Source organism: Fusarium falciforme, chromosome 10 (assembly GCF_026873545.1).
Source record: "Fusarium falciforme chromosome 10, complete sequence".
Taxonomy (NCBI): domain Eukaryota; kingdom Fungi; phylum Ascomycota; class Sordariomycetes; order Hypocreales; family Nectriaceae; genus Fusarium; species Fusarium falciforme.
This window is the reverse complement of record NC_070553.1, coordinates 1047305-1069400: the sequence shown is the minus strand read 5'-3', so window position 1 is coordinate 1069400 and position 22096 is coordinate 1047305. Positions and strand designations below refer to the sequence as shown.

Genomic DNA, 22096 nt, shown 5'->3' with positions numbered 1-22096 from the left:
ATGGCGTTGTCTCCTTGTGTCTTTCAATCTGGGGTACCGACGAGTTGGGCTTGTCTCATGGCGTGACGTGTTGAGGCTAACCACGGAAAAGCTGCCGGTGTAGTCATGCTCAGCCTATCCGATAATCTTGATCAAGTAGACGGGCTGACAGTCGCCTATGAGTCGAAACATATTCGTCTGAGATCCAAAGACGAACCAGTTCTCCCGACAGCCGTGCGGACACTCACTCTTGGCCATGCTCTACTTACGATGTTGATATTGTTCCAAGCGACCATTTCAAGGGAACTGTTGGATGATCTGCTATGATGGCTGGCACCTCTGAAAATGGATGTGCCGTGCCGTGACGGATGTCATGTTATCCTGTCGTCTCTTGACATGCAACCCGGACCGGAACTTGCGATCTCGGTCGGCGGGGCTCCGAATTGAGCCCCATGCTGCCCCGGCCGGCTGTGCTCCGAGCCGGAACAAGGGAGGAGAGAGAACAGCGTCACTGGAAGATCCAGTCTTGACTACAGGTCATAAAGCATACCTCATTCAGACCTAAGGTGGGTGCTGTCATCTACATGCGACTTTCCCCTCTCCCTTTCAATCATAGTCAGCATTGTCTTCGTTCCATCCCGATCACACTCAGGATGTCTCCAAGCGCAGAACTGGATGCCCGCGAGGCCCTTGCCCTTCGCAGCGTCCCGATGATGATTTTCAGCGACGGCAGTGCTTCCTCCATGACTCCGCCACCAAAGTCAGCACTCGAGTCCGATCCCGCTGTCGGTGCACAGAAGAGGTTCTCCGTCACCGGAAACACCGTTGTTACTGGGGGCGCCGGCGTCCTCGGTCTCCATGCTTGTGACGCCCTCCTAGAGCATGGCCTAGAGGGTCTAATGATCTTGGACGTCAACCCTGCCCAGTCGCAGGAGCAAATCGCCAAGTTGCAGAACAAGTTTCCCAGAGCCAAGATCATGGCGCTCAAAGTCGATGTCACGGACGAGAATGGTGTCAACGCGGCCATGGAAGAAACGGCCCGGGTTCTAGGATCCATCGACACTTTGATCTGCTTCGTTGGTGTTGTAGGGTGCGTCGAGACATTGGAGATGCCCGTTCCTCAGTGGCGAAAAATCCTTGATATCAACACCACCGGCTCTTTCATCTGCGCCCAAGCCGCGGCTCGACAGATGGTGAAGCGAGGCAGAGGAGGGTCCATCGTGTTTGTGGCGTCCATCTCTGCCCATCGTGTCAACTATCCTCAGCCCCAGGCAGCATACAACGTGAGCAAATCGGCTCTTCTCATGCTCAAGAGTTGTCTCGCTGCCGAGTGGGCTCGGTATGGGATTCGGACGAATAGCATTAGCCCGGGATACATGGACACTATCTTGAATGAGGGAGATGGGATCGCGGAGCACCGTAAGATCTGGGCTGAGCATAACCCCAGCGGGAGAATGGGCGCTCCTTCAGAGTTGACGGGGACTGTCGTGCTTCTTGCCAGCTCGGCAGGAAGTTACATTAATGGTGCTGACATTGTTGTTGATGGAGGTGGAATTGTTCTGTAATTAGAGCGAGTAATTACGTGAAACACAATGCCAAAACCTTGGTTGCTCAAACAAACCATACATTTTGCATCTGCCATGCTTGTAGAGAACTTGGCCAACATCGGATATCTCCTTGACTGCGCGAAGACTCCCACAGGGTACCAGTCTCCACCACTAGGCCACTATCTAAGTCACTCACTAGTTAGGTGGCGATATGATAGCCTGATATCTCGATTTGAGTGAGGGGAGAGAGATGCTACTCGTAATTGGCTGAGATCCCTGCAATATACCCAATGGGAGTCTTCGCGCAGTCAAGGAGAGGTTATCCTAGATCAGCCTTCCGCATAAGAAGTGTCCAGGAGTCAGAATATGGCGTCGTTACCCCATCAGGTGAGGGGAACAAGGGCTTCGATCCTCCCTCGGGTGACAGTGCTCCGATGCGGGGTTGGGTCCCACCAAGTACCTGCGATCCCACTTCTTAGTTGAGGATCTCGCTATTTCAAGCGCTGTCAATGCGTAGTCCATCAGCTCCAGACTCGCTAACCTTTACTACCATCTTAACTTTCGTATCAAGATGAGCCAAACAGTGAGTAAACTATAAACTCTACCGCCATTGAAATTCCCGAGTCTCATGTCCTGTCAGAATCTCTCTTGCGTCCTCTATGGCCCCGGCAAAGTCCGTTTTGAGGATCGACCGGTCCCATCCCTCAAAGATCCCCACGATGTCATCATTCGCATTTCCTACGTCGGCGTCTGTGGCAGTGATGTGAGTTGCATCCAAAAACATGATACCGTTTAGATGCTCACCTCTTCAGGTTCACTTTTGGACGGATGGCGGCTTTGCGAGAAAAGTTTCCGAGGACCAACCTATCGTCATGGGCCACGAGGCATCCGGCATTGTTCACTCGGTTGGGCCTGACGTCACGCTTCTCAAACCTGGTGACCGCGTGGCTATCGAGCCTGGGTTCTCCTGCAAAAGATGCAAGCAATGCAAAAATGGAAGATATAACCTTTGTCCTAAGATGAAGTTCGCCGCAGATCCTCCTCTCACGCAGGGTACACTGTCTCGCTTTTTCAGCATCCCCGAGGACTTTGCATACAAAATTCCCGATTCTCTCAGTCTTGAAGAAGCCGTTCTCGTTGAGCCTCTGGCAGTTGCCGTCCATGGTATCCGCCTTGCAGGCCTTCAGGTTGGGCAGCGTGTCCTGGTACAAGGCTCTGGGACCATTGGTCTCCTCACTGCTGCGGTCGCAAAAGCGTACGGCGCGAGGCAGGTCTACATCACGGATGTTAACCTGGACAAGATCACATTCGCAAAGAACTATCTGGAATGCTCTTCGTTTGTCCCAGATCTCGGGTCGACGCCAGAGGAAAACGCAGCCAGGTTCAAGACTGAGAAGGGACTCGACGATGGCGTTGAAGCAGTCCTAGAATGCACCGGCGTTGAAGCATCGACTCAGACTGGGCTTCTTGCCCTCTCCCCCGGTGGTGTTCTTGTTCAGGTCGGGATAGGGAAGCCAGTGCAAGCAATTCCTATTCACGCCATGTCTGAGAAGGAAATCGTTCTCAAGACGTCATTCCGTTATGGGCCTGGTGACTACGAAATCGCACTCGAGCTGCTTGAGTCTGGTAAAGTCTCTGTGGGGCCTTTGATCAGCAGTATTATGCCGTTTGAAAAGGCTACCGAAGCCTGGGAGAAGACCAGAAAGGGTGAGGGGATTAAGAACTTGATCCGGGGGGTACAGGATTGAGTCCATGGCATAGTATCAGCACTTCATAGTCTTATGATCTTCTGCTGCCAAATTTAAACCAGCCATATGCCCTGTTACTATCTATCTATCGGCTCAGTTAACCCATCGAGGGCCGGGCTTCAACTATAATAAAGAACACAACAATGTCTTGTTAGATTCGATCCTTTTCCAACAGACGCCAGACGTCCAATGGTGCGGTGATGTTGTCCGCCTAAACCTGACCCTTTGCACTGCGAGACTCACCTTTCCACTATTGAGTTCCTACGGCTGCAGAAGCTTAATTTTATCTTGGGTAGTTACAGTGTTTTACAGAATTGGGTTTTAATGCCGCTGTGTGTTAATTAGTGTGTTCTTTGCTCTTGTCCGCGATCAAGATGTCATCGAAAAAGAAGAAGAAGCCTGGCCCTCAATAGTAGGTGTGCGATGAAAAACCTCAAGTCGGAAGCTCAAACTCAAGCTTACCTCTATACAATAAGAATTCTAGAATATTCTCCTCGCAACTTAGGCTACAGAATCATAATTTATGCCTGGCGCGCGCGCTTGTGGTCACGTCTTCGCTGCAATGGGACTTGTTAGGCATCATGATTTCTTTTTAGTTTGAGATAGATACTCTAAGGCAAGACATATCCGCCATCGATCAGGATATCGCTTCCCGTCATGTAGGTAGATGCATCGCTAGCGAGGTACAAATAGAGACCCTTAATCTCCTTAACGTGCCCCTGTCTCCCAAATGCCGACATGCGATAAGCCTCATTGATCGCCAGAGGGCTCGCACCCATCTTCGTATCAAAGAACCCAGGGGAAACAATATTAACGCGCGCAAACTCCCGCCACTCTCGAGCGAGTGACTTGCCAAAGTGCGTAATGAAAGCCTTGGTGGCATTGTAAACCGGTTGATCCGTGGGGACGTTTACGATGTGAGCGCTCATGCTAGAGGTGATGATGAAGTTGCCGAAACCTTGACGCTTAAAGATCTCGCCGGCGTACTTGGCTGTGAATACGACGCCGTCCACTAGACGCGAATTAGTTGAGCTCAAGAGCTGGCAGAGACTCGCTTACTATTGACAGATAGCTGCTTCTTGTATTCGTCGATCGTCTGCTCTAGAATCGGCTTCGAGATTGCCATTCCTGTGTAGTATTCACCATTAGCCTCGGGACGCCACGAATAACCTGTCATGGGTACTCACCCGCGTTGGCGACGAAAACGTCAATCTTTCCGAAATCCTTCAGCACAGTTTGGAGAGTCTCCTGAACTTGGCTCACATCCGAAACTAACAATGTTGTTAGGATTGACCTGGATTATCAGCAGCTCATGGTACTTACCGTCGACCTTGTAAGCAGCTGCTTTAACTCCATGCTGATTTACCAAGTCCTGGGCCCTGTCGACGGCGGCGGTGTTTCTGCAGATGTTAGAGTTGATGCGTTGCAACGAGGCCCAGCGGGTACATACGAGTTATACCACAGGGCGACATTTCCGCCAGCTTCAGCCATGGCTGTAGCCACAGCCAGACCAATTCCGTCAGCAGCACCCGTGATAACGACGACCTTGCCGTTGAGGCGGAGTTGCTCAACAACGTTGGACGGGGTGTCTGGGAAGGGCTTGGGGAATCCCTCCCGGACCTTGGCGCAATCCTCGAATGTCATGGACATGGTGGCGGTTGAAGTCAATTTGGTGAAAAATTTCCTGGTTTCGCTAGATGATTTCAATTGAGAAGGAGAGAGTTGATGAATTCTCTGGTTATATGTTGGGCGACGTCGTGTCATCTGACCCACGTCGGAGATCTCTGCTCCGACACCTCTGTTGATCCAACCACAGAGCTCCAATGTTTCTCTCCCTCCGCTTCCATCAACATCTGAAGAGGCGGACCTAGTCCATCGGGCGACAGTCAGCCGCCCCCCGTTACCTCGTCCTTGCATCAGCAAACAACGGCCCCGGTCCAATACCAGGACCTCCGCAACGCCCCACTCGGTGCTCAACCCCCGAGCCGATCGGACATGAGTCGTCCCATGGGGAGGGATGGGCCACGGCTCCAAGTCAGCCGAGCCTGTGTCCACTGCCAAAGGCGCAAAACACGCTGTGCGGGGAGCAACAATGGCCAAAGAGCTTGCAGTTACTGCTTGAACACTGGGAAAACGTGTAGTTTTGACCAGCGCCCGGATCGAACCCCGCTCACTCGCAAAAACCTTGATGACGCTGAGACGCGTTGCATGCAGTTGAGGTCGCTTCTGGAGAAGTTCAACCCTGGCTTGGATATCGACGCCGAGCTCGCAGCACTCGGTAGCAGTTCTGATGTTGTACAAGATTCGCCCGATGGCGTTGAAGATGGCGCGGCTCGAGAAGATTATGAGTGGAATGAGGCCTCATCGCACGTCTCGCCCGGTTCCTCAGCCATGCACAAGGATGGCATGGCAATTCTACCGAGCCTCAATGCTGGATACCTCGGTAAGCTCCTTCCATCGCGCATCTGACTTGAGCTGATCCTGTTCGCATCAAGGCCGAAGCTCAGGGTCCGAGATCCTTCAAGAGGTGACGGCCTTACTCCCGCCATCAACGATTCTATCACCCAGTGGCAGTGATGAATCCCACCCGCTTCCCGCCCAGCCTGCTGCGAGAGGCGTTGGCCCAGACCCTCCACAGCTTGCATCTTTGGCTGTCATCAACGCGTTGATTGATGGGTATTTTCGCCTGTTCAACACCTCTTACCCAATTCTCCACGAGCCAACATTCCGAAGTGAAGTCGCCAACCGAGACAGGGTGTGTGCCAACCCGACCTGGCGTATAATATATTATATGGTTCTGGCCATTGGGAGCTGGCTGCTGGACAATAACACAACTCCCGAACAATGCCCGTTTTACTCTGCTGCTAGATCACGTATCTCGATGCAGGTATTTGAGGCCGGTACTATCAGAACTGTTCAGGGTTTGCTTCTGATGGGCAACTATCTGCAGAAGCGAGACAGGCCGAATACTGGATACAGTCTCATCGGTCTTGCCCAAAGGATCGCATTCGGGATTGGTTTGCATCGGGAAAGGCCGTCGGCCGAGGACAAGGTCGTGTTCGAGCGGCATCGACAGCTGTTCTGGGTCGTCTACTGTTTTGATAGTGGTTTCAGCATCACCACTGGTCGCCCGATGGCAGTTCTTGAGGGCTTTATAGATCAAGCTCTACCCCGGAACATTGACGACCAAGTGAGTCATCATCTTGCGAATATGTTCCTAGAATACTAACACGGCTGGCCTAGGACTGTGATAATTCATCCATTGTGCCGGCTCCTGTCAACTACCCTACCACTTACTCCGCCCTCATTGCTCAAGCTCAGCTAGTCAGGATTGCAAACGGGATTCACCACGAGTTCCTCTCCGCAAAGACGGCCAACCAAAAGATGGAATACCAGCTGGCTGAGATCATGGCCCAGAAGCTGGACATGTGGAGAGACAACCTCCCGGCATACTTTACTAGTCCAGATGTCCCGGCCTGGTTTCTGGGCCCGCGGTCAATCGTTTTATGGAAAGAGCAAAACTTGCGCATTCTGCTATGGAGGGGAACCAAGAAGGTTCATCCATATTTACCAAGTCGCATGGATGCCAGGGGTCGCTGCCTTGATGCCGCGATGGAGACTATACAGTCCATCTCCTCCTTTGTCGCCTCCTATGGAAGTAGCCTGCACCCTGGAATCGTTTGGTATGGAACCTACTTCATCTTCCAAGCAATGCTGGTACTCGAAGCCAGCCGTCTTGGCCGAGATGGCCAACCTGACCAAGATTTCCCGTGCGACTCTGAGGGCTGGGAGGCCTCAATATCTGCCGCCACCCAATGTCTTGAGTCACTTGCCCGAATGAATAGCTCCGCCGCCCTCTGCCTCGAGTTCATTGAGAGAATTCATCGTTCAGCCGGATCGACAGCTGGAGAAATGCCTGGTACCCAGATGGACTCTGCGCAGCAAGCCACGGATGGTGTCCTCACCTATGACCATCTTTTTGATCCGACGGCTTGGACGTCGGAAATGGACAACATCGCCACTGACCCAGTTTTACGGGAGCTCATTGGCGAGGCCTTTTTGGACTTTGAGGCTGTACCAACTATGGCTTGTGACCTCGACTTGTCTGCTTGACTCAGCCACGTCTCCGCGGCGCTCAGGACGTGCCCGTGGAAACCCGGGCGCCACCTCCCTCTCGTGATATAACTTCACCTCAACGAATTTTCTTCAGGCGGCGGCTAAATCATATTTATACGATTAAGAAGAAAATAATCCTAAGGCTATCCAGGGGCCTACTATCAATACAAATAAAATACTATATATACGTGCTTTAGGTCTAAGTGTACAGGGTAAGTAGATATAAGTACCTTAGGTACCTATCTAAGCTGCTATACTTTCAAGCTGTATCTCTTTACGCATATTCCTAGAAATAGTATTCTTAAGAAATAGACAAATCCTTACTTAGCCGTAAGAGTTTACTCCCATTGTTGACCAACATCTCGGGTTAGGCTGCAGCTGGCTAAGACGAGGTGTAGTCCGGCACATTCCGCCAATGTGCTTTGACAACTCATGTCGCTAAATCAGCCTCACACGTGCCCACGATAGTGTCGGAATCTTGGATTTGTCTGCCTGTCAGATTGAACCTGTTCCGTTATTTTCGTGTCGCTTGAACGCAGTCTTTGCCTTGAAGATATTAGCACTGGCGTAGTTGGGTTCAAGCATGTCGACTCCTCTCTATCAACCCCTCAACACTACGAACGCCGAGATCAGGCTCATTGGGATTCTTTCGGAAGGATTCGGCCTGATCACTGTCCCTCTTGACAACGCACCGAAATATGCAGCACTTTCATACGTTTGGGGTGACCCTCATAACCAAGAAACGATCGTCCTTTAAGGCCGCAACGTCCAGGTTGGGGCGAACCTTGCCTCATTCCTCGCCCGGATTCGGCGTGGTCAGCCAGGCCAGGATCACCGCTTGCGTAATTCGCTCCATCGCTTTTATCAGCTAGCCAATTCGTTAACTCTCACTATTGTCACAAGGGCATTTTGAAGTTTGGGTCATTTGCCTCTAGCTTTATTTCACGACATCCGCAGTATATCTCAGGTACTCATTCCTTTCAGGCCGCCACTCGCTTGCTAGCACGAGCACATGGCTCAGATATTACAAAAGAGGCGATGGTCTGTCTGTGTCAGCTCTCACGATCTATGGCCTCGAACTACGTTAAACGCAGCCTTCAAAGCTCGACAGGTCCTTCATTGTCAATTGCGGATCCCATACCTCCATTCCAAAACTGGGCACCCGACATTTTCAAGGCTTCCTTCCCCGACACAATCTTGGAGCAGCTGGGGCTTCGCCACAATGTGTTTGCTAAGAATCCGGATAGCATAGAGTTCGCTGTGGATTATCATCATTGGTTTTCAACGCTGGACGATGCTCGGGAATTGACCTATTTCGAAACAAGCAGTGGGTACATCGGGATGGGAACTGTGGACGTGGCCGAGGGCTGCGGTGCGCCCGCTGTAGTGCGCAAGACTGCGGACGGTCATTATCAGTTTAGAGGAACTGTGTTTTTGGTAGATCTAGACCCCCAGAGCTTTATTGAGACAAACCGTAGTCAGCCTCAATGGTTGAGCTACGGTAGGAAAAAGGGGCGTGATACCAAACCAAATGCAGATTGTATCATTGAAGCAAGCCAATTATGAACAAAAGGACAGCTAATGTACATCAAGTCCTAGTTCCATGGGTTCAGGACAAGCTTATGTCCGCTCACTTCCCCTCGGTCCATGATATCCAGTGCATGTTGAGTGTTGGCAAGCCCTCCATCGACCCGTTGCGACGGAGTGGGCACAATGACTACAGACTCAAGTCCCTGGGGTACTAACGCTTCATAGTACCACTTCCTGAACTCTTCATGCTCTGGGTTATTGAAGATCCATCCGTATGACTCGAATCTGCGTTCCACATTTTCTGGGATTGGGTTTGTGCCTGGGAAAACGGGAATAAGAGTGTTGTAAGATCCTCCGCCGGCGCTGCTGAGATACTTGGTAATAATGTTGGTAACTGGCGGAACCCCGATGGTGTCCAAAATGCGATGATAGGGACCGTGGCTTTGCAGGTCCTGGATGATCTTGTCGGGAGGGTTGGTGTGATCGATCACCGCAACCGGACCCAAGGAAGTGACATATTGACGGTTTTTAGGTGAAGAAGTGGTGACAACTTCATAACCAGCAGCTGCCGCATATCGTATGGCAAGGCCACCACAGGAGCTTGAACCTCCATATACAAGGATTCTTTCACCCCTCTGAGACTTGGGTTTATCAAGACCAGGCCGTTCTAGGCCAAGAAAGTGAGAGCATGCTGCTGTGACGGTAGCGAGATTAAGAACAACCTTGGCTCCTGACTCTAAGAACTCGCTGGATGGCAACTTGGACGTATTCTCGGCACATGCAAGCGCATATTGCTGGAAAGACCCAAATCTTGGATCATTCGCTTTGCCGTGGGGGCGAGCAACAGCTACGTTGTCGCCTTTGGAGAACTTCTCAACACCAGGGCCGACACTCTCAACAACGCCGGAGAATGAGAGACCGAGGATATTGGGGTAGGTCAAAGGATGAACTTCAATCCTGGAGTAGATTGTTAGCGGGTGTTACTCTTCACGGGAGCACTCTTACTTCTGTTGTTTGGATTCAATTGGACTAAAAGCAATGAAGCTGACTTTGACAAGAATCTCCCCAGGCCCCGGAGTCGGAGTTTCAATAGGGCCAATCTCCAAAGGAGCGTGCTTGTGCTTGATCCAAGCTGCGGTATGTGTTGCCATGTTGTCTTGGCAGGGCTGAACCAGAACAAATCATACTACGTGTAACATGTAGCCTTCCTTACCTATGGAACTATATTTACTCTTTCCTGATAAAAATCGAACGATTGGAAAGTTCGCGACTGGCGCTTACACCCGAAGCCGCGACGAGGCTGAGCACGTAAGCCCGAAGGCGACTGGGGATTACCGGGAATCCCCTCGGGGATCTCGGTGACATATTTCGGCACAGCGAAGACATGAAACCTCCGGTTATTCCGACGTGAGATTGTAGCGCTTGATGACCGAATGAAAATATGTTGAAATAAGTGAGGCTCATAATGCCACCAGAAAGACAAGATAGCTCTTCATCACAAGCCAATCTACCGTTTCAGCTAGACACTGAACATCATTCATTCACAATGCAAATCAACGACCAAACCACTACACAGCCAAATGGCACTCACACCAATGGCATTTCTACCAATGGGACTCACTCAAATGGATTGAAGCCAAACGGCACATCCAACGGCACACATCAGAACGGCACAAACCCAATCCCCAAAGAGCGTCTCGAAGATTGCATCAAAAGAGGCATCGACGTCAAGGTCATGCGCTACCCCGAGACCGGAATCAATGTCCTCATCGCTGGTGCTGGTCTTGGCGGCATCACTTGCGCCCTTGAGTGCTGGCGCAAGGGTCACAACGTTCGAGTCATTGACAGAAGCCCTGGCCCTGTCTGGACAGGTGACAACGTCCAGATCCAACCTTCCGCTATCCTCCTTCTCCGTCACTGGCCTGAAATGGGCTATGAGATTGAGGATAACCAGTACGACGTCGCCATGTCTTACTACAAGCAGACCGGCGAGCGCATCTGGGGCCCTGCACCACCCATGTTCAACGACCCCGAGCATCTTGCTGGCCGAAGGGGCTTTCCCTCTGTCAATGCCCACAGCCGAATCAAGCTTTACCGTGCGTTCCTGCGACAGGCTGAGCGTATCGGGTTGAAGATTGAATGGGGCTGCAAGGTTGTCGAGTACTGGGAGGACCTTGAGCAAGGTGCTGGAGGAGTTGTGCTGGAGAACGGCGAGAAGCGAACTGCCGATATTGTTGTCGCAGCCGATGGCCTGCGAACAAAGTCCAACACTATTGTCCCAGGGATGCCTAAGGAGCTGAAGACGAGTGGAAAGGCCATCTACAGGGCTGGCTACCCTGTCGAGCACGCGTTGAAGGACCCGACTGTGAGGGAGATGTGGAACTTCGATCCCAACAGCCAGCCCATCTGGCAGTTTTGGCTTGGGTGAGTTTCTTGTGCCCAACAGACAGAGCAGTGGCTAACTGATGACAGCAACGGTGCTCATGCCATGATTGCTCTCACCCACGATCTTGCTTTCTGGAGCTTCATCCACTCGGTTAGTCTATTTCCTTCCTCTACCAGCATCTTCAATGTCTAACAGTGTTGCTCAGCACGCCGAGTCTGCTACCGAGTCCTGGGTCCCAGACATTGACCCAGCTGAGGTCATCGAGGTTATGGAGAAGAATGCCGCCGTCCATCCAGCCATCGCAGCATTCATCAGGACAGCACCCAAGGGGTCCGTTGTCAACTGGCAGCTCAAGTTCAGAGATCCCCATGAGCAGTGGACTTCCCCTGGCGGTCGTGTTGTCCAGCTCGGAGACGCAGCCCACGCTTTCCTCCCAACATCTGGAAACGGCGCAACCCAAGCCATCGAAGACGGTGTCACACTGGCTACCTGCCTCCAACTTGCCGGTAAGGCTGAAGCAGCCAACGCAACCAAGGCCTACAACAAGCTTCGCTACCAAAGAGTATCCTGCGGCCAAAAGATGGGCTTCGTCAACCAACAACTCAAGCAACACACAGACTGGGACGCTATCGCCAAGAACCCTGCCCTCGTTCGCTCGCGGTACCCCAAGTGGGTGTGGTCGCACGACCCGGAGGCGTACGCGTACGAAAAGTTTGCTGAGGCATTGCACCACGTTCTGAGCGACGGTGAGGTGCCGCTGAACAACACAAACTATCCCAAGGGTCACAAGTTTAGGAAGTGGACTATGCAGGAGGTGCAGGAACAGATCCAGGCTGGACAGAGTCTAGAGGAGCTTCAGGATGGAGATTGGGCTTAGATAACTTGTTGGCGTGATTGCAGACTGATTAGGTATTGCGAACTCATCTCTTTTATAGCAATTAGTTGTCGAAATTGTTCTTTTCATTTTCTACCAGATTGTTCCTGTACTATCCTCCAATTTTTTTTCCGTATTTGTTCGTTGCTTGTTCCTCAGGTCCTGGCGCATGTGTTTGGCGACACAAGCGGCTGGTGTTGGTGTTGGAAGGCTTCGATCTCACAATTGATCGGTTGAATGATAGGTAGCACCAAGCAGTCATGGAACCTACCTACATTTGGCAAACAACAACTTCATCATATTATTTATGATCCCGAGAGGAAAGCTTGGTAAGAATAGCGATGTATGTTCATAGCCAACTGCATATCTCGTAACACTAATTATCTAAGCGTGCCCATTCACACCATTCGCCACCTCTCCGTTGACACTGCTCAATGTTGCCTCAATGACCGAGAGCTCACTTCCTGCCGGCCTCTCAATGGCCCGGATGGTCAGCCCCGCCTTGGCCAAAAGAGCCGTCCACTCTTCAGTCTCCCGCTCCTTGGCGTTGAATGCCTGGATCATGGTGAGATCCTTCTGTCGTAAGGCTGCTTCGAATGTCCTTGAGCCAGAACCTGGCTTTGGAAGGACCATGTCCATGATGAGAAGGCGGCTGGACGGCCCCATCGCTTCTACGATACCTCGCAGAATCTTGACCGCGTCGGCATCCGGCCAGTCGTGGATGATGGTTCGCAGAAGGTAAACATCTGCTCCCTTGACTGGTTGGGGAGTAAAGAAGTCGTAATCGAGAATCTCGATACGACTTCTCACGTCTTCCGGAAGCTCAGGAATGCGAGCTCTGGCATTCTTGACAGGGCCAGGAAGATCTTCAACCACCAGCTTGAGTTCTGGATATGTTGTGGCAAGCATGGTGGCGGTAGAACCGCTGCTTCCACCAACCTGGAAATTGTTAGTATATCCCAGTATGAGGTTGTGAAGCAAGTTTGGACTTACATCGACGACCTTGGCCTTTCCCAGAGACTTCCAGTCAAAAGCCTCCAGCAGATGCTCCACATTCGAGCCAGTATGAGAAACCGCTCGACTCTTCATAAAGGCATCGAAGCCCTCGTTGAGATCGGGCCGAGACTTGAGATGCTCGAAAAACGTCAAATCGGTCTCATGCACGAGATTATACGCAGTCTCGTTCTTCGCCGTCGTGCTTCCCCATTTCTCGGTTGCCTGTGCCAATTTCTCCATAATTGGGACAGTCTGGTTGAACATGTGCAGTAGCTGAACCCGCATGTGAGGATTCTCAACAAACGAGGCGGAGAGCAGATTGTGCGAAAGCCTGCCATCCCTGTCCTCGCAGAGCAGGCCGGCAGTCATGGCCATGCGGGCTACAGACCGAAGCGTAGAGATTGGCACGCCGGCCTTGGCTGAAACATCGGCATATGAAAGTGAAGCCGGAGGGAGTGGAATGTGAGAGAGTACATCAAAGTGACAGAGCCAACCGATGCAGTGATATTGCTGCTGTTGTACGACCAACTCTGTGAGGAAGCTGTTGGGATCATGAACAAGGTGCTTGATTTGAGCTGCATGCTCAATAATGGCGTCTCTTTCAGTCTTGTGCATTTTGGTGTGTGTGGAAATAGTGGGTAGTAGATGCAGTGTGGTTGGAATTACCGTATCAGTGAGGGCCAAGGGCTGCTGCTTATGAGGGAGAAGCATTCCACGCAGCCAACAGCTTTTTACGATAGGAAAGACTATTGCTGATTCCCCTTACGAGTCTGACAGACGTCCGGCAGTCTTACGGGACTTGTTGGTGTCGTCGGTGAAAGCCGGGGGTTGCTGACCTCAGACGGTGCAAGAATCACCGACCATGTTCCCGGAGGAACCCCGTAGTTTCGGGCGCCGTGCTCCATGCGGCTGCGCCGCTGCGCCTTGCAGCTCGGTGCAAGCCCGAGAGACTGTGAAATCAACTTGAGCCTCAATCTTTTCAGGTATCTCACATGCGACGACGGTGGAAGGCTGAGGCCGGAGAATGCCTGCTTTGTCAGGGACCGGGGACAGCTTGATAATCACCGTGAAGATGATACTGCTTGTAGCAAAGCTCCGGGATCCGAGTGAGGCATTGCTGACGGCGATGGAATCTGCGGCAAGATAACGGCCGGGATTGTTGAGGAGACGATGGCACTTGGAAGGCTGCAGGATATGGACGGATCAAGAGGCACCTTGATGTTGACCATGGATAAATAAGAGCTTCTTCAGCGGTGAATCTGAATCTGAGACAAGACATCAAACCATCCAATCTTTCAACCACTCTTTTCCCAACCCACCAAGATTCAACACCTTCGTCATGACCGACAACCTCAATCTCTACCTCTTCGGAGACCAAACCTATGACATCAAGCCCCATCTTCAGAAGCTCTTCCAGCAGCGAGACCACCTCTTTCTCCAAGATTTCCTAACAAAAGCCTACAATGCCATCCGCGTCGAGATGTACAGGTTGCCGTTCAAGGTCAGGCATGATCTTCCGCGGTTCACCTGTCAAGAGGATCTGCTGCGGTGGGATGAGAGTGGGAAGAGATGCATTGCTTTGGATATGGCGATGACTACTCTTTACCACCTTGGCACTTTCATCAGGTAAGTATCTACTAATCAGCTTAAGGATTGTGTCTGACATCTTACAAGCCAAGCTGGAATCTCTTCCTACGACGCTCAGAGCTCCAGAGTCGTTGGCCTCTGCACAGGAGCCTTCGCTGCTGCTGCTATTAGCTGTAGTAGCTTTACAGCCGATCTCATCCCCATGGCTGTTTACTCTGTCATCGCTGCCTTCAGAACAGGCATGCTCGTGACTGATGTTGCCAGGAGGGTTGATCAATCGCAAGATCTTGACCAGAGTTGGGCACTTCTCGTTCCTGGATCAAAGTCTGCTGCGGCTGTAGAGAAATTCTGCGAAGAGAGCGTGAGTCTTCCCTTCTGTCCTCAAAAGCCCATGTGAATTATCTAACCCCGTCACTTCTAGAACCTGCCCTTGACCAGCCGACCCTACATCAGCGCCTACGCCCCCAACGGCATCACCGTCAGCGGCCCTCCCAAGACCCTCGCCCAGCTCATCAGCTCTCCCAGCTTCAAGGGTCTCACATCCAAGAGCATCCCCATATTTGGCGCGTACCATGCTCCGCATCTCTACTCTCAGATCGATGCCAAGAAGATTGTATCGAGCTTGTCGTACAATGCTGCTACTGCGCTCTCTGAGCAGATTCCGCTCCTTTCCAACACTGGCGTCAAGCTGGATGAGAGGAGCTTTGCGACGCTCTTGGAGGATGCCGTCGCTCAGGCTCTTGTGCATCCTCTCCACTGGAGTTCTATCCTCGGCGACATCCAGGCTTGTCTTCAGGAGGTGAACCCGGGCCAGCTCAACGTCGTGCCTATTGGATCAACTGCAGACCACCTCATCTATACGGCTCTCAAGCAGACGCCCCTGCGGTCTTTGGTCCCCAGCACTCACGGACAGAGCCGTCAGTCTATTCCTGAGGTTGGTCCTGAGTCGACCTCCAAGAAGCCCAAGCTCGCCATTGTGGCCATGTCTGGCCGATTTCCAGGCGCAAAGGACAACGAGGCCTACTGGGATCTTCTCTTCAAGGGTCTCGACGTTCACAAGCCTGTCCCAAGCCTCCGATGGGATGCCCAGACCCATGTTGATCCCACTGGAAAGAGCAAGAACACTAGTGCCACTCCCTTTGGCTGCTGGCTTGATGATCCTGCCGAGTTTGACGCTCGTTTCTTCAATATCTCGCCACGAGAGGCACCTCAGATTGACCCTGCTCAGCGCCTTGCTCTGATGACTGCTTACGAGGCCATTGAGCAGGCTGGCATTGTTCCCGATGCCACTCCTTCTACTCGCCCCGATCGCGTCGGTGTCTTTTACGGCGTGACCAGTAATGACTGGATGGAGACCAACAGTGCTCAAGGAATTGACACATACTTTATCCCTGGAGGAAACCGTGCTTTTATCCCTGGTCGCATCAACTACTTCTTCAAGTTCAGCGGCCCCAGCTACGCGGTTGACACGGCTTGCTCCTCCAGTCTTGCTGGCATCCATCTTGCTTGCAACTCTCTCTGGCGCGGCGACATTGACACTGCCATCGCTGGTGGTACCAATGTCTTGACCAACCCCGACTTCACGTCGGGTCTTGATAGAGGCCACTTCCTCTCTCGAACTGGCAACTGCAAGACCTTTGACGATGGTGCTGATGGTTATTGCCGTGGTGAGGGTGTTGCTACTCTCATCATTAAGCGTCTCGACGATGCACTGGCTGAGAATGATCCTATCCTTGGTGTTATTCTTGGTGCTTACACCAACCACTCGGCTGAGTCGGAGTCCATCACCCGACCTCATGTCGGGGCCCAGCGAGCCATCTTCAGCAAGATTTTGAGCGAAGCTGCTGTTGATCCTTACACTGTCAGCTATGTTGAGATGCATGGAACGTAAGTTGCCCCACTATTCTCTTGAAGTCTGGATACTGACATGTTCGCAGAGGCACCCAGGCTGGTGATGCCACAGAAATGGCCAGCGTCCTCGACACCTTCGCACCACCTCTCGTCAACGGCAAGAAGGCTCGTTCCAATGATCAAGCACTCTTCCTAGGCTCAGCGAAAGCAAATATCGGACACGGTGAAGCTGCTTCTGGTGCATCCAGTGTGATCAAGGTCCTCAACATGATGCAGAAGAACATGATCGTTCCTCACTGCGGCATCAAGACCAAGATCAACCACAAGTTCCCCACCGATCTCCTCCAGCGCAACGTCCACATTGCATTGAAACCCACTGCTTGGGATCGAAACAACGGTCCTCGACGTGTCTTTGTGAACAACTTCAGCGCTGCGGGTGGAAACTCGGCCCTGTTGCTGGAGGACGCGCCGCCCAAGGTTGAGCGACCCGCCACTGTTGACTCTCGAGTCCAGTTCCCCATTGCTGTCACGGCCAAGAGTGGTTCTGCTCTGCAGGGAAACTTGAGATCGATGCTCAAATTCTTGAAGGAGAACCCAGAAGTGTCTCTTGGTGAGCTGTCATACACCACCACAGCTCGTCGCATCCACCACCAGCACCGAGTTCTTGTCAACGGCCCCACCACCGAGGACATCTGCAAGAAGATTGAGGCAGCTCTGCAAAACAACACTGGCGTCAACAGACCCAAGAGTTCTCCTAGCGTCGTCTTCACTTTTACAGGTCAGGGCGCTCAGTATCCCGGAATGGGCAAGCAGCTCTTCGAGGAGTCCTCTTTCGTCCGCTCCGAGCTTATTCAGCTTGACCAGATTGCTCAGAGTCTGGGTTTCCCCTCCATGCTGCCTGTTATTCAGTCTGAGGAGCAAGACATTGGAATCTTTGCTCCTACAGCTGTGCAGCTGGCCAGTGTCTGTCTCCAGATTACTCTCAGCAAACTCTGGGCCTCGTGGGGTATTTACCCTGCTGCTGTTGTCGGCCACAGTCTTGGGGAGTACGCCGCTCTCAACGTCGCGGGGGTCCTGTCCGACACCGATACTCTGTTCCTCGTTGGCAAGAGGGCGCAGCTGCTTGAGCAGAAGTGCACTCGAAGCACTCACTCCATGCTTGTTGTGAAGGGATCCGAGGACGAGATTGCCGATGTTCTCAAGGGCAACGAGTATGAGACTGCCTGCATCAACTCTCCGATCGAGACTGTTCTCGCTGGAACCAATGAGCAAGTCGCTGATCTCAAGGAACTTCTTACGGCCGCCGGCATGAAGTCCACCCTTCTCAAGGTCCCGTACGCTTTCCACTCTTCACAGCTTGACCCGGTTCTGTCCGAGTTCCAAGAGGTTGCCGCTGGAGTCACCTTCTCCAAGCCCAGTGTCCCAGTCCTGCGCCCTCTTGACGGTACCGTCGTCGACCACTGCGAATCTTTTGGTCCCGAGTACCTGGCGAACCACTCTCGCCAGCCTGTCAACATGCTGGCTGCACTCTCAACTGCCCACCGCCACCATGTCATCACCGATCGATCCATGATCCTCGAACTTGGTCCCCACCCCGCCATCACGGGCATGGTCAAAGCTGCCCTTGGCCAGCAAGTGACATGCATCGCCTCCCTTCAGCGCGCCAGACAGCCCTGGGACGTACTTTGCGCTGCACTGAAGGGTCTGTATGATGCTGGAGCCAACATCAGCTGGGCAGAGTACCAGAGCGACTTTGAGGGCTCTCACTCTGTCGTCGCTCTTCCTGCTTACAGCTGGGACCTCAAGGACTACTGGATCCAGTATGTCAACGACTGGTCTCTGCGCAAGGGAGATGCTCCAATTGTGATCAACAACGCCCCCAGACTCGAGAGCACCACGATCCACTCTGTTGTTGAGGAAAGTGGCGACTCCAAGAAGACACACATGATCGTCGAAGCAGACATCTCACGCAAGGACATGAGTCCACTGGTGCAGGGTCATGAGGTCGACGGAATCCCTCTCTGCACCCCGTCGGTCTACGCAGACATGGCCTTGACTCTTGGAAGATACCTTCTGGAGCGCTACCAGCCCCAGCAGAAGGAGAACTTGATCGATGTGTCGGACATGACCATCTCCAAGGCTCTGATCCTGCGAGGCGATGGAAGCAAGCAGCCTCTTCAGGCCCACCTTGACGCCGACTGGGCTTCTCAGTCTGCAACCATCAAGTTCATGACCTTTGATGTAAGATACCTCAATCTTATCTTTCGCACTTGCCAGTAAGCTAACAAGATCCAGAACAAGGGTAACCTGCAGAAGCACTCGGAGTGTGTTGTCCGCTTCAGAGACCACAGTCTCCAGAAGACTCTGCAAGACAAGGCAGCCAGTGTCAAGCAGAAGATGCAGGTCCTCCGCAATGGAATCGCGACCGGTGAGACGGCACGATACAACCGTGCCATGGTCTTCCGAGCCATCCGTCCCTTGGCCCGCTTCCACGACGACTACCGCGCGATTGACGAGATCATCCTGAACAGCCCAACATACGAGGCTTCGAGTCGTCTCAGCTTTGGCAGTGTCAAGCGCGACGGCAACTTCCACACTCATCCCGCCATCATTGACTCTCTGACCCAGGGCTGTGGATTCGCCATGAACTGTAACGATGACACCGACTTGGATGTTGAGGTCTTTATGAACCATGGTTGGGGATCTCTGCAGATGTTTGAGCCTCTTCAGTTTGACAAGACTTATACCACTTACACTCAGATGCGTCCCGGTGAGGATAAACTCTGGCATGGTGATGTGGTCATCTTTGATGGTGACCGGGTCGTCGCCTTTTTCGGACAGATTGCGGTATGTACATCCAGTTGCATCATCAAGTAGAGCTAACTGACTTTTGACCAGATTCAAGGTGTACCTCGCAGAGTCCTCAAGGTCATTCTCTCTCTTGAGAGCGGCAAGAAGACTCAGCCCCAGCGTCCGGCTCAGAACAAGGCACCTACCATCTCCATCTCTGCTCCTGTGAATGGGACATCGGCTGCCCAGAAGCTTGCGCTACCACTTGAGAAGGTCCAGCCGTCCAGGATCTCCACCGCTCTCTTGATCATTGCTGAAGAGAGTGGCATCGACGTGGCCGATCTTACCGATAGCACCAACTTTTCTGACGTGGGCATCGATTCGCTTCTGGGATTGACCATCTCCGCCCGCTTCAGAGAAGAACTCGATGTCGATCTTGACTTCAACGCCCTCTTCTTCGACCATCCCACAGTTAAGGATCTCAAGATGTTCCTGATGGGACCCGGCGACGATGGAAGCGCGACCTCCTCCTCCAACGCCAGTGACTCTGGCTTGGAGTCGCCACCCAGCGGCTTCATCACTGGAGCCGTCACACCTGATGTGCACGAGGACTTTGCCAACCCTTTTGAGGTCGACTTTCTCCGCGCGCTTGACATCATCTCGGAAGAGAGTGGAGTTGCTCGAGAGGAGCTTGACGACGACACCAACTTTGCTGACTGTGGCGTTGACTCTCTACTGTCTCTTGTCATCACCAGTCGTTTCCAGGATGCTTTTGGACTTGATGTTGGGCATGAGACTCTCTTCCTTGACTGCCAGACTGTCGGCGACCTGAAGGAAATGCTGATGAGGGAGATGGCAGGAACACCCCCGGTCCCGTCTGTTCCCATCAGCAAACCAGTCGCTCTCCCAGTGCCTGAGGTTGCTCAAGCTCCTCCCAGCAAGACAATCGCAGTCATCAATGCCCACAGCGGTACTTCCAACCTCGATGACCGCCAGAAAGCCGTCGACAAGCTTGTCCAGAAGTACACCGCCGGCTTCTCCGCCCCATCCTCAGACCCTTCAGCTACTCCCCCCGCCGACAACGAAAAGGTCGTCCTTATCACAGGTGCCACCGGAGGCCTTGGCAGCCATCTTGTCTACTCCATCGCCCAGCTCGAAGACGTCAAGACCGTCATCTGTCTCAACCGTGACAACAGGGAAGAGCCTGAAACGCGACAGTACAAGGCCATGAGAGAGAAGGGAATCCGCTTCCCCGAGAACCTGAAGCACAAGCTCCGAATTTTCCAGACCGATACCTCCAAGCCTCATCTCGGACTTGACAGGTTTGACTACGATGGCCTTGTGGGTTCAGTCACTCACTTGATCCATAACGCCTGGCCCATGAGCGCCAAGCGTCCCCTGTCGGGCTTTGAGTCGCAGTTCCAGGTCTTCCGCAACCTCGTCGACTTTGGCAATGAGGCCGCCTCTCGTCGCCCTGAGAGCTTCAAGTTCAGCTTCCAGATGGTGTCTTCAATCGGTGTCGTCGGACAATACGGTCTGGCTGCTGGCCAAACTGGAAAGATTGTCGTCCCTGAGAAGAGTGCGACCGTCGATTCTCTGCTCTCGAATGGCTACGCAGAGGCGAAGTGGGGGTGTGAGAGGATGCTTGATGAGACTCTGCACCGGTATCCTAACCGCTTCCGCGCCATGGTTGTCCGCCTTGGTCAGATTGCTGGTTCCAAGACAAGCGGTTACTGGAACCCAATGGAGCATTTCGGATTCCTCATCAAGTCGTCCCAAACTCTGAATGCCCTGCCTGATGTCGATGGTGCTCTTAACTGGACGCCAGTCAACGACATCGCTGATACACTGTCCGACCTTGTTCTGTCTGACCGCACCCCCCACCCCTTCTATCACATCGACAACCCAGTTGGTCAGCAGTGGCGCGATGTCAATGCCATCCTCTCAGACGCCCTCCGAATCCCCAACCTCGTCCCTTTCAAGGACTGGCTCCAACTTGTTCGAAAGGCGCCTCAGCAAGATAACCCCGCCGCCCTCTTGGTCGACTTCCTAGAGAGTACTTACCTCCGGATGGCCTGCGGAGGACTCGTCCTGGATGTCAAGAACACTCTTGAGCATTCCAAGTCTCTCAGGGCCGTTGGGCCTGTCCCAGAAGTCGTCACTCGGAAGTACATTCACATTTGGAAGGAGATTGGATTCTTGAAGTCTACGGCGGAGGATAAGGCTGGCTTTGAGGCTGAGAGGCTTCGACTTTGGGGCCCGAGGGTATAAGAAGAGGAGGAGTCAAGGGAACTAGTTGGGAGAAGTTAAGCATGGGTCACGGCGTTTTGATACATTTGCTTTTCGTTTTGGTTGGATTCATAGAGATCATTTCCTTTGTCGTTGCCTCGTTATCGGTATCTCTCTACCTTTCTGTATTCTCCTAGACTGCATAAAGAATACATCTTAACTTGCCTATGCTCCACTTGTCTAATCTCTGTAAGACTCTCCGTCAGCGGGCTCTGAAGAATCCTCAGCACTAACATCGCCCTCTGTTCGCCAATCATGAGCGCCTTTATGATTCCCTTGCCCTGATTTCTGTACATGGACCTGGTCGCTCGTTTCAAGGTCATCATCGTCAAGATACGAATACTCGACATCAGCGCCCCTCTTGCAATAGTTCCATCCCAAAGTATCGCACAACGAGTACAAA

The 22096-nt window shown here is 52.6% G+C and overlaps 8 protein-coding genes across 8 annotated transcripts; 5 read left to right on the top strand and 3 right to left on the bottom strand.

Moving 5' to 3' along the window:
* Positions 1 to 632: 632 nt before the first annotated feature.
* On the top strand, positions 633 to 1544 carry NCS54_01222200 (Hypothetical protein; the record flags this gene model as incomplete). Its single annotated transcript, XM_053157465.1, has 1 exon — positions 633 to 1544. One exon carries the CDS (start codon positions 633 to 635, stop codon positions 1542 to 1544), a length of 912 nt encoding a protein of 303 aa, XP_053013440.1.
* Positions 1545 to 2097: 553 nt separating this feature from the next.
* On the top strand, positions 2098 to 3274 carry NCS54_01222100 (PKS-ER domain-containing protein; the record flags this gene model as incomplete). Its single annotated transcript, XM_053157464.1, has 3 exons — positions 2098 to 2109; positions 2167 to 2289; positions 2339 to 3274. 3 exons carry the CDS (start codon positions 2098 to 2100, stop codon positions 3272 to 3274), a joined length of 1071 nt encoding a protein of 356 aa, XP_053013439.1.
* A 611-nt stretch (positions 3275 to 3885) lies between these two features.
* NCS54_01222000 (Hypothetical protein) lies at positions 3886 to 4924 on the bottom strand (the record flags this gene model as incomplete). Its single annotated transcript, XM_053157463.1, has 5 exons — positions 3886 to 4286; positions 4334 to 4402; positions 4462 to 4545; positions 4598 to 4674; positions 4725 to 4924. The coding sequence occupies 5 exons, from the start codon at positions 4922 to 4924 to the stop codon at positions 3886 to 3888; spliced, it is 831 nt and encodes a 276-aa protein (XP_053013438.1).
* A 345-nt stretch (positions 4925 to 5269) lies between these two features.
* Positions 5270 to 7387, top strand: NCS54_01221900 (Zn(2)-C6 fungal-type domain-containing protein; the record flags this gene model as incomplete). Its single annotated transcript, XM_053157462.1, has 3 exons — positions 5270 to 5717; positions 5770 to 6464; positions 6518 to 7387. 3 exons carry the CDS (start codon positions 5270 to 5272, stop codon positions 7385 to 7387), a joined length of 2013 nt encoding a protein of 670 aa, XP_053013437.1.
* A 1598-nt stretch (positions 7388 to 8985) lies between these two features.
* NCS54_01221800 (PKS-ER domain-containing protein) lies at positions 8986 to 10071 on the bottom strand (the record flags this gene model as incomplete). The annotated part of the gene is made up of 2 exons (XM_053157461.1): positions 8986 to 9877; positions 9926 to 10071. 2 exons carry the CDS (start codon positions 10069 to 10071, stop codon positions 8986 to 8988), a joined length of 1038 nt encoding a protein of 345 aa, XP_053013436.1.
* Positions 10072 to 10466: 395 nt separating this feature from the next.
* NCS54_01221700 (FAD-binding-3 domain-containing protein) lies at positions 10467 to 12183 on the top strand (the record flags this gene model as incomplete). Its single annotated transcript, XM_053157460.1, has 3 exons — positions 10467 to 11344; positions 11393 to 11456; positions 11512 to 12183. The coding sequence occupies 3 exons, from the start codon at positions 10467 to 10469 to the stop codon at positions 12181 to 12183; spliced, it is 1614 nt and encodes a 537-aa protein (XP_053013435.1).
* Positions 12184 to 12564: 381 nt separating this feature from the next.
* Positions 12565 to 13800, bottom strand: NCS54_01221600 (Methyltransf-2 domain-containing protein; the record flags this gene model as incomplete). Its single annotated transcript, XM_053157459.1, has 2 exons — positions 13174 to 13800; positions 12565 to 13119 (listed from the first exon to the last, which is right to left on the bottom strand). Exons 1-2 carry the CDS (start codon positions 13789 to 13791, stop codon positions 12565 to 12567), a joined length of 1173 nt encoding a protein of 390 aa, XP_053013434.1. The 5' UTR covers positions 13792 to 13800.
* A 715-nt stretch (positions 13801 to 14515) lies between these two features.
* On the top strand, positions 14516 to 21675 carry NCS54_01221500 (Hypothetical protein; the record flags this gene model as incomplete). The annotated part of the gene is made up of 6 exons (XM_053157458.1): positions 14516 to 14802; positions 14851 to 15124; positions 15185 to 16650; positions 16701 to 18855; positions 18910 to 19461; positions 19513 to 21675. 6 exons carry the CDS (start codon positions 14516 to 14518, stop codon positions 21673 to 21675), a joined length of 6897 nt encoding a protein of 2298 aa, XP_053013433.1.
* Between the last annotated feature and the right edge of the window lie 421 nt (positions 21676 to 22096).